The 14,765-nt window shown below is 33.1% G+C and overlaps 1 protein-coding gene across 2 annotated transcripts in view; it reads left to right on the top strand.

The window, feature by feature from the left end:
• The window catches only part of SGCZ (sarcoglycan zeta), a 444,208-nt gene that overhangs the window by 239,848 nt on the left and 189,595 nt on the right, over window positions 1–14,765 (top strand). For both annotated transcript variants that reach the window (XM_040555999.1, XM_040556000.1), the window contains exon 2: window positions 2,441–2,635. In XM_040555999.1, coding sequence (XP_040411933.1) covers window positions 2,441–2,635 — 195 coding nt within the window. The remainder of the gene's footprint in view (window positions 1–2,440; window positions 2,636–14,765) is intronic.

The raw sequence follows: 14,765 nt of genomic DNA, 5'->3' as shown, positions 1-14,765 counted from the left end.
CTTCCAGTGATCTAGAATTTCTGAAGTAAATATGATCTAATAATTTTTCAGTTACTGTGATAAAAGCGTGATACTGAATGGAAGTATTCATCAAACTTTTTGTGTGTCTGTGTCTTAGTACCTTAAACATTCCCAAGTGCTAATTTCCAGACCAAGTAGGACTTTTTTTCTCAATAATTTAAAAATTAGCTGATGAATTTTTACCTGAGTATACAATACATAGTGAGAATGCTGCCGATAATTGTAACATGGCCAGACTAATAACCCTAAAAGATAAAGCAAAAATTGCAATAATATACTTATAGTTATAGCATATGGCATATTCTTTGGGACTGCCTGTTTATTATTTAGGTGTGTATTTATAGTTCTTAGAAAAAATGAAATCTTGATCCTTGGTGGTGGTAGGGATGAACTGATGTTACATGAGTTTGGACTGACAAAATAGGAAATATATTGACTTGCCTGAAGTTGGATGACAGCTAGTTGGGTGTGGTTTTATGTTGAACAGTTCTGGAAGTAAAATATTTATTTATTTATTTATTTATTTGTTTATTTATTGGAAAAAATATTCAACAGATTTAACAACAACAACAAAAAATGCTTGTATATGATATCAAAAGAAAAAAAAAGTTATTTCAATAGAACATGTGGACTGTATATGAATTAACCTTTATAGAAGATTTGCTCTTGTATAAAGTATCTGAGAAGAAGTTAATGGTATTCATAAGAATGGTCAGCTTCAGTTTGGGGAATTAAATTAGGGATTTAGCAGGGTTTTATTAATGTTGTTGAAACATTCTGTTTTAGGGGCAGTCCTATTTCTGGCATTCTCACAATTTGGAATTTGATTTTTTGGCTAATTTTAATGGTGTTAATCACTTTGTAAGTTACATATAAAGTTGGGTGGCAAGACAAGAAATGAAATGGTGTAAAAAAAAGGATGAATACTGTCATGATAAAGGGTAACAAGATTTTGAAGTCTGGTAACATTTTGCCTTGGGAGGACTGAGGAACGTAACTGACAAAATTCCTGTTTACTAGCTTATTTAAAACCAACTTTGTAAACTTGGTGTTCCTGGTTTGACCTACTGATGCGTATTAGTGTTATTATATGGATGTGTATTCATGACTTCTGGTTGTAAATATTCACAGGGAGTTAATTTTTGCAGTTTGTGTCTTGTTCATTAACAAGTGCGTGGGAAAACCTCTAGCAGTTGAGATGGTTACCTAAACATCTTTTAGCTTTACATTTTAAATATATACATATATACACATGTATATTTATGAAACCAACAGTTGTTTGATCCTGCAAAGGGATTTAATCTGGTTCTTATTTCTTATTGAATCAATTGACTGAGTTTTGCTCAGGCTGTTCTATGATCTTTTAGTAAAATGAAAGGCAGTCTTTAAATGTAAAACTGATCATTTTATCTGATTTATTTTGTGCACGTAAGCTTATAAACCCAATGAGAGAATTTTTTTGTTGGTTTGTTTGTTGTTTTTTTTCCACCCCCTGTGCACAAAGCCTATTAAATCAATGCTGTTATGGGCATATGTTTAATTTCATTTTTAATTCATGGAGAAAAAGTAATACCTCCCAGTCTAAAGGCAATGTGATATCTGAATATGAATATAAATACCTGTAAAAGAAAGTTAAGAATGTTAAAAAAAGTCTAAAAATGTAAAATGGTTTCTTCTGAAATGCTTTAAGCATTTTTGCTCTAAATATTTAATTGTAACCTCTCTAATAACTTTGTAAACAGTTTCTTGTTGTTCATTTGCTAGAATAACTTGAAATAGTTCAGTATAAAAACAGAAGTTATGGCCAAAATTAAAGCTTAGAAGAGTTTTCTTTTTTCTGTTTCTGTAAAATATGGTACAAATAATGGCATACTTTTGTATAAAATATAAGTGTACATATAATGGCATAAATTATTAATTTAATTTACCGAGTACAATAAAAGAGTGATAACTTCATTTTTGACATGCATTTCTAGAAGCAATAGATTTTTTTTCTATTTGTATGAAATTGTTCCATGACTTATTTCTCCAAGACTGTTTTTTGTTTGTTTTTGTTAGTTTGTTTTTTCTGAATGACCTCACAAAGAACAGTAAAATGGTTTTGGAAGTAAAATGCAGGCTATGTACATGAATTACTTTATTATCTTTTAGAATTTCTTGCTGATACATTTGAAACACAAATCCAATTTGAAATATCAAACAAAAGCTTTAATTAAAAATAATACAATGAAAACCACCAGATTCTTACTAAAAGCCTAGTTAAAATAGTAATTATATGGTTTTTCCTGAATTTATGCATCCCTTCTCTGCCCATAGAAATTGATTTCTTTATGTTCTCAGATAATCTTTACATGATAAAATCTATAAGATATAGGCCTTTCAGTTTTTCGTTACTTACCCTTACATCTTTCTTTTTCAGATGACACGAGAGCAGTATATATTAGCAACACAACAGAACAGCCTTCCAAGAACTGAAAATCCTCAGTTTTACCCAGTAGGGATTTATGGATGGCGAAAGAGGTGCTTATACTTCTTTGTACTTCTCCTGTTGGTTACCATGATTGTTAACTTAGCAATGACAATATGGATTTTGAAGGTTATGAATTTCACAGTGGTAAGTATCTCAGCGGCTTTATCCTATTTCTTATACTAATAACTTGTAGTTTCAGTTCTCTTTCCTTTATCATATTATATACAAATTCTATAACTTTGGATTAGAAATGGCATATACTTCTTTGAGTGTTGCTTCATATATTTATGCTCTTTGTATATATTCTGACGTGAGTGGCCTGTGCCCTGTTTTTGTTAATATCTGCTGAAAATATACCTGTATCTTAGATTTATTTGTTTGCCCAACTGAAAGCATAACAGCCCCAAGTGTCTCTTGGTTGCTTTTCAGCACTGATAGCAAACAGTAGGAGTATGCTATGCCTGTTTTGTACGGTATGTTTCCTCTAAAGGAGAAAACCAGGTTAGTTGGGTTCAACTTGGGATGGCTTTTTTAGTACCTGTTGTTACTGTTTCTCTAAAGCTTACTGGCCTCGATGGCCAGTAAAACTCTGTGTTTCACGTAGAACAAACAGTGCCTGTTTTGATGTTGATAAGATCAGGTAGGTGGGTATAAAAACCACAGACATTTATGAGACAGCCTCCATCTGGAAACTTTAATAGCAGCAAAGTGTTACTGAGTGTATTCCCAATGTACACGTACCTGAAAAATGTCTGTGTTCAGTAGAGGTTGTATTATCTGCCCAGCTGTTCCCAAAGCTTTGCTTGTGTAAAGGTGATTGGTGTGCTCACTAGTTGGCTGTGGTGTAGTATCTTTTTGTATATCAAAAGACAGAACACTCCTCGGATTAAAATAACAGTGGTTCTGCTCCAGTGTAATAGCACTGTAGTCTTTCTGGGTTTTGATGTATTTAATAGGGTATTTCTAATTACTAGGGTCATGGCACATTTCAATTCTCCATTAGTTTCTTGGAAATAAAAAGCAGCCAATAAAAACAGCCTTAAACACATCTGAAACTGTTCTATACTTGCCAATGCTCTCTAATACATAGTGTTACCTGAGATCATTGTCTGGTGAGACGTATTGTAGAAATACATTGCAACTTTTGAGTTGCCAACAGTGGGTAAATGTGGTATATTTGTATTTTTACAACTATATGACAATTTCATGTATTGAAGAGCTCGACAGAAGTTTTTTGTTGTTTTGTTTTTATTTTTTAGCATAATGTGCTTGCAAAATAGGACACACACACTTTTGATACTCATATTAGAAGCATATTTAGGATATCATATCTGTTGACTTGAGTAAAATGGTCTGATATTTATCCAGAAGGGAATTAACCATGGAAAATTAAAAATATTGAGAAGATGTTTAACTAGCACAGCACTTTTCTCTGGGCAAAAGATTACATTCCAATAAAATATTTGAATCTACTGCTAAGAAATTTTATTTGTGTATCTCAGCAGTGGTAAGAAATCGGAAGTACAGCTTGAAATCTTTTGAATGGGAAAATACATTTGTCAAACTGTTTAAAGAGCACAAAGGAGGAATCTAGCCGTGATAAAAATAATTGTTGAAATTGAACTGCTTGACATTTTGATATTATTTTAAATTCTTTGCCATTTTTGCACCAGCCAATATTGAGCTCTTTATGAAAATAACAGTAATTGTATGAAGGGGTCATGAAAAGCCAGGTCATGGGTTTTGTCATTGCTGGCTGACAGTTGCAATGATGTTAATGTGTGAGCTGTTGACTTTCTATTTTTAACTGTACAGCTGTAGCCACTGGCCAATTGGCACAATAAAAGCCTTTCTGAGTTCAGTTCATAGATTCTCCAGTAGGGAAGTTTTCTGAATATACTGACCTTGCTTGTAAAGGTCGTATTCTGAATCTGAGCTCATTATCTCACATTCTTTTTATGCACAAAGAGAAATACGGTCTCCCATAAGGCCACTGATTTCATAGTAAGGCAGTCAACTAAAGTGAAACTGTCCTTAAGATATGCATATTGAAAAGCCAATCAAACAAGCAAATTAAAAAAGAAAACGATTTATTTGCAATTAGGTAAAAACATAGTACAGGCAGGTTTGTGCAAGTCTCTTTTTCTGAGATTAGCTGGTGTAACTGGAAATGGTAGATAAACTTTCGGGCATACAGTCTCTTCTTCTAATGTACAATGGAAGAAAGAAACTTGCAGGATAAATACAAGTTAAGAGTAATTTCCCGAGTTTAATATGTATCAGTTAAACAAGCAAAACCAAAAGTAATTAGTATCAGTGTAGCAGAGGGAATATTACATGTAGGAATCAGAGATAAAGTAATCATTTTTTGAAACATATTCCCCAGCTGATAGCTTAGTGGTGCTGTCCCTTAATGTCTGGTTGAGATCTGTTCCCTCACTGTTCAGTCATCTATTTAAAAAGATGCAGTGTGAGAACTTCAACACAGAGAAGTCCCCAAACAATTCCACTGATAGATATATCTGTCTGTAACATACTATCCTATCCTGGGTTTATGCGGAAAGTAATTATTCAATAGTAGGTTATATTAGAGAAAGGTCTGACCTTGAACAAAATGTTCTGCAAATAACAGCCGTGAAAAAATCCTCAGGCTAAACTCATCATTGGAATAAAGCTCTTTCTTGTCTAATGTGCATCAAGTGGATCTACTCTGAAGTGAGTGGTAAATTTTCAACCACTATGATGTATCCTTCACTAGTGGAACCATCAAAATCTCTGAATTACATGCTTGAACTTTGGACTTCATCTATTGTATTAAATTATTTCCTGAAAAATAAACAACTGCTATCCTCAAGAATGAGCTCAACTTTCCTCACAGCTCGTAAGCCTAATCTTCAAAGGAGACCTGATTCTTAGAAGAATCAAGCCAGAAACTAAAATTCATAGCTTTTCTGAGAATCAAAATCACAGACTCGAGAGATGAGAGTTTTATGGAACATTTATTATTTCCTTTCCTTGTACTAACATTGCCATGGTCCACAGGCTCCCCATGGAAATGTCTGTCTTTCACCTTCCCTCAGATTATAGTATCCTACCTCTCACTTAGTATAGGCCATGTGTGTTATTAGGTGTTTCAAGAAGGATGGGACATTCAAGTAATTATTTGGTGACAATTTACCCAGGGTAAATTATGGATATTAGGAGACATTTATTCTCAGAAAGAGTAGTCAGGCATGGAACAGGTTGAACAGGCAAGTGGTGGAGTCACCATCCCTGGGGGTGTTCAAGGAAAGGTTGGATGTGGTGCTTAGGGACATGGTTTAGTGGGTGACATTGGTAGTAGGGTGGTGGTTGGACCAGATGATCTTAGAGGTCTTTTCCAACCCTAATGATTCTGTGATTCTAGTACGTATTAATATCCTGATTATTTCACTTATGCAGTATATATGAATTTTAAATGATAGCAATGAAATAAATATTTTTACTGTGCCTTCATTCTTGTCATATTGTCTGGTCCATAGCATAGGTAATTAGCTTATTTTTCTTAAAATATTTAATCACTTGAACATATTGTCTGATAACATTTTTTTTATTATTTTATAGAGTCTTCAAGTTACTCCAACCTCAATAGAACTATAATCTTATATTATTTACTCTTTATATAGTTGCCAGTGAATAATGTATATTGACATTCTGTCAATCTTATTTTATAAATGAGATTTTTTTCACATTTTTGTCAGTAAATACCAGTGTACAAGTGACTGAAAATTTTCTGTGAATATTTCAAATTACAGTTTAAAAGAGAAAGTTCAAAGTAGTCCTCTTACTGCTGTGAAGTAGCACTGTGAAGTGATATTGTGACGTGGGGCAATCAGTATAGGAACTTGAGATCTTTTGGTGGGGAGTCATTTAATATGAGTGCATTTATACATTTTCTAGTATTCATGCAATTGGCATTGATATGGGTGTTTACATGATACTGTGTTATTCCATTACATGTTACATTACATGGATGTTGGAGTTTATTAAAGTTGAAAAAAGTGTAATAGGAATCTCTGTTGGGTTGGCGTGTGATTCAGCCACATATGCTAGGAAATACTAGCACCAAATTGTATACTGGTTTCGGTTGTACAACTGTTTGCTTTTGTGTCTCTGTATTCTGCTTTCCTGCTAGAAATAGACATATGAAAATATTGTTTGTTATGTTACCCATCTAAGAATGGAATCACACAGTTCAGGTATTTTTTACTGCTGTAGTTATAGCCATGTTGTAGTCAATTTTGTCTGATGTCATGGCACACTATTTTCTGTATTGTTACATGTTAAACTCCTCTTGCCGGTAGTACTGACTTCTTTTTACAATCAGGAATGAGACAACTCATCATTTGGGTTGGGAATGAGAAAACTCATCATTTGGGTTGAAATGTAAGCTATTCCTCGTGGAAACTTGAACTTCAATTTATCTGCGAACATAAGCAGCTATTTGAATTTCCTGTCTGGAATTCATGTGCTTCATGCTCCCAGTTGATCATACTCTTCTTGTTGGCTGCCTAGCTCCAGCCCTGTGTATTTTGACAGCAGATAGTTTGCAAGGTGGTTCAGTGCTTGCCCTAAGGTACACATGCCAACACAACAAACTCTTTTTGTGTGGCGGCATATATAATAATGCAGATACATGCAACTATTAACTTGTCTCTGTTTGTATCTTTATAGATCGTCCCTATATTCTTCTAGGAATTTGACTTTTAGAATCTTCTGGTGATACAAAAATCTATATCTGAATATTCTAATACATTTATTTCTCTAGACCAATGAACACAAGTTCATTTTCTTGTTTTTTTGGTTGCTGTGGAAGAGCAAGTTTTTAACTGCTTATGCTGTTGGGGCACATACACCCATGAACAATTTGTCCATGGCAGCTTAGCACACTTCTCTAGAATGAAAAAGCAGCTCTTAGCTAATTTTCACTGAGGTGTCACATTTGTATCAGATTGGCATTTAACATTTATGAAGTTGTATAATAGCTGTACTTATCTCAAAAATAATTTGTTTGGCAAATAGACTACTTCTTTAATTTTCAAAGGCAGCAGTTTGTTATTAGGTTTTGAATGAGTATTATTATGATTTAATAATATCAGTTGCTGCATATTTAATAAAAATGTCATATCTGCATATTTCATATATTTCAGTGGCAATCATTTATTGCCATTAATTTATACTGGAAGTAATCACATTTTCAGAGGAATAAAATTCGATATCTCTTAACTGGATTGAAAACTGTTACTCTACATCTTTCAACCTTTTAGTTTTTGAGAACCTCATGTCCCATCTGGGGATGAATGCAAGAAAGCTTTTGTTTCCTTTTTGTTTGCTCTTTTTTTGTAGTGAGAATGATCCAGTCCAAAGCACACAATATCATTAATTATTAATGATTAAGAAACTTAGTCTAGATATCAGAGACCAATGTTCAAATTCATGCAATCTCCCATATAGATCATGTGCCAGGTAAGTGTCCTACTCAAAGGCTATTATTCCTTCTGATTGGATTCTTAATATTACTTTTTAATAGGTATATGAGCTCTGTCTTATTATCTTTTAATCTCAAACTTTAGATATCATCCCTATAAAAAGTTTTATTGAAAATTCCTATGAAATATCTATGTACTCATTAAAATATTTTCTGCTCAAAAAATATTAAAAATATTAAAAATGTTTTCTACTCATATATTCAGAATATATTTTCTTATAATGCCTTTTAAGAAAAGTTCAGGAAATTGTCAGCTAGCTAAAATAAGTATCAGTTAAAAAAAAAAATACACGTGCACTCATTCACACAGATTCTTATTTATATAATTGACTGTTTTCATCTCCTTTTTATGTTGCACTGGAAGACAGAAACTTAAGATTCTTGAATGAACCTGTCAGCTCCATGCATGATCCAAGCACTTGCTAATAGCATGTCAGCTAAGGAATCTTGCTAGTAGTTAATTTCACTAGTACTTTTTTCACAATCCTACATTTTATTTTATTTTTAACATTTGTGTAGTAGCACACCTTTATGGAACTGGAGGCTATTTGGAAAAACTTGCATCCTCTTTTATTTGGAATGCAGTGGGTAGGAATGAATTGATTTATTTTTATCCTGTGTCACATAGTGTTTCACATAGTTGCTGTTCTGAGTACAATGATGAATTTGTTTTTAGTTGTTTCCAACCCCATTTTTCTAAATCACTTTGTATCTCATTTAGTATTTGTACCTCCTGTATTTTATATCGCCTTCTATTGATCTTTTGGGGAAAAATAATAACAAATTACAGGGGCTTTGAGCAACCTGGTCTAGTGGAAGGTGTCCCTGCCCATGGTGGGGGGTTGGAACTAGATGATCTTTAAGGTCCCTTCCAACCCAAACCACCCTATGATTCTGTGGTTCTATGATCTCTTATTTGTAACATATATGCATGGCAACAGACGGCACAAACAGCCAAATGTCACATATTTGATTAGGTATTTTACAGTGCAAGGCATCTTGCACAAAGGCAACTTCCTGCAAAAATTAGGAAGGTATGGTTTAAAACAGTACTATTTAACAGCATTTCTTATCAAATGTGAATTGCCTTGGTTTGATGTGCAGGTTTCCTTATTTATTTTGGTTGGATGAATGAAGCTTTTAAATATTTTGTTTTGTTCGTGAGATGTAGATCTGTGCTCTTTAGTGTTTATTATTACAAATGATCTCTGATGGAGAACACAGATTTCTCATTTTTATACTTGTTTAGTCATGCAGATTTAATGGCAGAAGATTAGTAAATCAAAGAATAACTACTTTGCACCCTACTTAACCGTGTAAAAATGTAATTTCTGTGTATACACAATCTATGAATGCAATAGTTTAAACAATTTCAGCATGACCTTGTATTTGCAGTTTTGGAAAATTGTAGTATCCAGAACCTTGAAAGCTTGGGGAAAACAATGGAGGGTATAAATAATGTTTACTTTCCAAAGAAGCACTGAGAATGAAAGGAGGTATTTGGGTTTACAAGGTCACTGTTTGCTCATTTGTCTCACTGCTTCAGATTTGTTTCATGAAGCATCAGGACAGATTTGGAATATACGCGTAAGGGGCATAGATTCATAATTTGTGTCTTAAACCATGTTAGCCATCTAGCGTGCCACAGGTAACTTGCCACATGTTTCAAAAAAAAGGGTGGGTTGGCTACGTCTTCCTTTACTACTCATGCAGTGATTCTGATATGCATTAAACTAAGACTCATGTAACTTCTTGTAAGAGTTTTAACATCTGAAGAGAATACTGAGGGTGGCAACGGAAGGTAAAAAACAAGGCAACAGCAACTCTAAGTCTTCTGATAAGTTAGATGAGTATGAATGTTATATTTATTATATTTATTTATTTGTATTTTCAGTTTGTGGAGGTCTGCCTTATATTAAATAATCATAATTTGTTTTAGCTGAGTAAACAATGTTTACTAGACAACTTATTATTAGTCATTCACTACATAAATAGACCAGAACAAGTATTTCAGATTTTTTTTGAAATATTTGCTTTCATGAAAATTGAATTAACTTCATTTCCATTATTGGCTTTTAGCTGTGTTCCCTTTCCACACATAATCTGGCATGACATAAATGTTTGTGGAAAGTGAGACTTTCAAGAAAATATTATACAAAGATAATTTTGAATTCTTAAAGGTTTATCCAAGAAACCAGTTTCAAGAGTTAATTAGTCCAATTCTGTTGCTTGAATAGCAGATATTTTGAAGAGAGATGTTGAAGTGTTGTGTTTATTTTTAATTGGAATAAAAAGAAAAAATATATATATATTAGGGTTCAGGAAAATTATCAACACAAAGTCATTATATGAAAAGAAATATAATCTAATGCATCAGTAATTGTGTTTGTCACAAATAGGGCAGATAAAGCAGTCTAGTTAATTTTATAGTTCAGGCCAAACAGTAATGTTTTGTAGTGTTATTTAGCAGTAATTAGAAAGATATGAAACCACTTGAACAAACTTTAGTTACTTAAAGACAGCAACAATCTGTATGAATAATGAAATGTGTCATGGTATCTTCTTTCTCTTGCATTATTGTTATGATTTATGTGGGTATGCAGTACAATAATAAATTACAGTCTGTGCCTGGAATCCTGTATTTATTCGTACACATCTTCCATCCTGAAATCAATAGAAATCCATATACAGAAGCAGCCTGTACTCATATCAGTGTAGCCTAAATTAGACCTAGCACATCTATAAGTTATAATAAATAAGAAATAGGAAGATAGAATATGTAGTGATATATATCTTACATGGCAGAGTATTTCTTTTTCTTTCTTATTAGTCAGGATATTGGATGTGTGGTTAGAGTCCCAGGCAGGATTAAATGATGAAATCAATTTTTTTTTAAGCAGGAGTAATACAGCAGTATGAACATTTTATCAAAAATGTGAATAATATATTTGTGTGGCCTTCAGGGGACCAATAGAAAAATTGAAAAGACCTTTACCCAAAAGATGCAATACTATTGGGGTCTGGTCATATTTTACTGTAGTGATAGATACAATCTAGAAATAAAAATTAAGAAATCTCACAAAGGCAGAATAAAAATAATATTGCCAGAGAGAACACAGAAATAGTGGAACCACAAAAAAATAGAAGTCACTGTTATTACACCATCCAAAAGGCCTAGATTGCAATAGAAATTTGGCTGACCCTTCTTGAAAAGTCCAATGATTTATTATTGCATGCAACATATTGCATACCCAGTCTGTGACATCATGCCATCATTCCAAATCAATCAGTCCAGCATCAACCATAAGAGACTCAGTGCAGATTTCTTTTTACTTGGCCATGCAATTAAGTATAACAAGTTGTTCGGGATTCCTCAAAGATCTTGAGAGTTTCAAGTCTATTTATTACAACTGAAAGAAAAAAAATCAGATCCACATTTTAACATATGTAATATCAGATGTGTATTTTTTATGCTAAACAGGGCCTTTTTTATTTTCTTTGTTGTCTTCAGTATACATCTCACTTAAGCCATGTTTGGAGGTCTGGGCATTCTACATAGGAATAGTAGAGGAGATGAAAATCTATTAGCTCTGTTGGATGAACATGCAATCCAAAAGATGTTTTTCTTGAACTAATTGTTGTCAAATTATAGGTTAAGACATGCACTGTAATGCTTTACTTTATTTACCAAATGATGATGATAATTAGTGCTGAACTTGGTCTTTTACATTAGTCAATTTAAAGGAAAAATATATGATGCAAATAGTTAATAAGAAATTTGCCGGTGGATTTGTGCTCAGGGCAGATTGATGTAGGCTTATGTGTATATACAGATCCAAAACTTATTTTTTTCTCAGGACAGATATAAACAGTTTACATTTTGAATTTCCCGGTGGTTTCATAGTTGTGGGATTTTTTTGTTGTGTTCTTTTTGCTCTTCCATAATTAAAATGCTAACTATTAAGGGAAAGAGTTGCTTTATATGCTTAGCTCTATATTATCTTACTCTGAGTTTGGGATTTTATAAATGATTTGCAAAGTGATTTCAATTACTTTATGATTTAATAACTACTTTTAGAATGATTTTATTATTATCACTACCTTGAGTGTAATTTTTTATATGAATATATTAGAATGCTTATGGAGAAACAAAATGATTAGTAAAAGAGCCAGATGATTTTAAAATTAAAAAGATTAAAATTAAAAGATGCTGTAGAATTACTCAAGCTACAGTTTAGTTAGAGTTAGGGGGCACTTTTTCATGGCAACTCCAAAGTTTCAGTGGAAAGAACCTGAAAGACAGATAGTTCTTGCTTTGCTATTTTCTATTTCAGTCATTATGATCAGAGATCTAATTCTTACATGTGTTGGAAAGATAACTTCTGTAAAAATTAATTGTGGTGGGTATTGTCATTACTTCAGTTAAGAAGTAATCCTACTCTGTAACAATTAAAATTAACTGTTTCCATTGTTGCCATTTCCTGAACAGATCAATAGTGATTAATAGGGGTTGGAGACGGTAAGAATTAAAGCATAAAAGACCGGGACAGAGATCAAGCTTTCATTCTGAGCCTTTCTTACTGTTTTTAGAAATAAAGGCAATGTTAGTGTGGAAACATACAGACATTTTTACACAGGACAAGTGTAAAAAATAACCATTATCTTTTCATTTTTTTCTGGATATACTGAAAAATCCTAATAAGAGGAAATGGAATGATTCTGCAAAGTCTCTTAAAAAGAATGCAGATGGATCTTCTTGCAGATGTAGATTTGTTGCTCGTCTTGAGAAATAATTTATTATGGCCTCTTAATTTGTTTTTATCAGGCCCATAAGTTAAGATCCTTGTAGGAAATATCAAAATGGGAGCACCATCCATGTCTGAGTAAACATGTAATCTCTGTCTGGTCTTTTTTGTTTGTTTTGATTTGGGGTTAATGATGTAATGGTATGTAAGCAAACTCATCTGTTTCCAGATGTCAAAGTATGCAAACCATTTCTAAATTAGGTAAACAAACTTTAGCTTTTTTTGTTGTCATCCTCTACTTAAACTAATGACTCAGCCATTTAAAGTGTAGAGTCTCCCTTCTGTCTAAAGAAATCCTATCTACAGGTCGCTGCTGGGGAAACCCCTTTGCTGTGGTTACAAAAGGGTCACACTCTTTTTGGGGGACCTAGACAGGATCTGATGGACAGACAAAAAGAGCAGAGTATGGAAACAAAGAGTCCATGGCAGATATGAAAGTTTTGGGGAATATGCCTTCTGTAAACTCCTGTCTCTTCTGATTTTTAACAGGCGTGTTCTGATCTCTAATTCTTAATATGAACTGTGGAAAAATAAACATCCTATTATGAATTGTTATCCGAGCTTTGGCCTAACTGTCAAAGGACTGCTACACTCTTGTCTTGAGATTTAATAAAGCTATAATCTATAGCTCACTGAAGGTTAACAAAGCATTTACTTTCAAGAAAATAAAATTCAATGGCAGATGAAGGGCTTTATTACTATGCAAATTAAAAAATCATTTTCACAGTCTGAAGGGAAATATTTATGGATTTCTGATTCATGCTGTGTGTGAATAAAATTATTCCAGCTACCCTAAAGTTCAAGTTAAAACTGAGTTATTTATGTAAAGCAAGAGTACAACAGAATACATGATAAGAATTTTTGACTAAATAGGCTTATAAAGGGGAAGCTGTTTAAGAATTTCAAACATTCTTAAACCATTGTTTCAATGAAAATTAAAATACAGATGTATTATACCATAGGATACAGTATCATCAGAGATTTTCAAAAGATATGAACTGAGCTGAAATATTCTAGCAGCATCCTAGTACTCATTGACAGAAAATCTGAGTTTATCTGAGTAATCCAGTCACAAATATTTCACAATACTTTGTCCTAGTGAACTGAAATTGTTTGTTGGAGCACTGCTTCAAAATTTAATAAGCTCACAATGTACAAATCATTTCTAAACACAGAAGAGATTTCCCAAAATAATAAGTTTACATCATGTGGTCTGTCTGTCTAAAGTTTTTATTCAATAACCTTATGACTTACTGGACTTCAGAACCACTGAATACATGTAGAGCACTCTGATAAAAGTTATTAGAGGTATTTCAGGAAATTTGTTCACACTTCTAAGGATATTTTTGTATGCTATAAGTGTTTTTGTTTGTGTTTTTGGATACGCAGAATCTAGGACTGTCAAGTTTCAGGTTATCAGTTAATGGCTTGGTTTACAAAAAGTGATTGTAAATCGATCTTGATGATATGTATGCTGGTTTAAAACACTGTCCTTGCAGAGCTTTGCCTGTTGTTCTTGTAAAAACATCCTCCTGTAGATATTGAATGTGACAATTTTTTATGTTATCTGTAACAGGGTAGGCTCTGCTAAATAACAGATACATGATAGATGCGTACTATCTTATAGAGGGTGTTTAAGAGCAGTATGTGATGACTCCATCTCTAAAGCTTTGAAGCTTGATTGTGAAAGTATTCATTCTCTTGAAAGTGGAGTAGTAGTAGTGCAAAGTGCAAATACATAATTTCTGTGCATGATAGTGAAGATCAGTAACTGTGCATTGGTGGTGTACTTGAGTGACAGGAATGTGCCAGCTTCCTTTTTATTTACTGACAGTGTGACTGTTCTAGGTACTAATTTCAGGGGAGTCCAGTAAACTAATGTAGTCAGAAGAAAGTGTCCATAAAGTGAAGAAGCAGGTTAAATATCAGGAACAGAGACAGA

This window comes from Cygnus olor, chromosome 4 (assembly GCF_009769625.2).
Source record: "Cygnus olor isolate bCygOlo1 chromosome 4, bCygOlo1.pri.v2, whole genome shotgun sequence".
Lineage (NCBI taxonomy): Eukaryota > Metazoa > Chordata > Aves > Anseriformes > Anatidae > Cygnus > Cygnus olor.
This window is presented reverse-complemented; position numbering and strand designations above follow the sequence as displayed.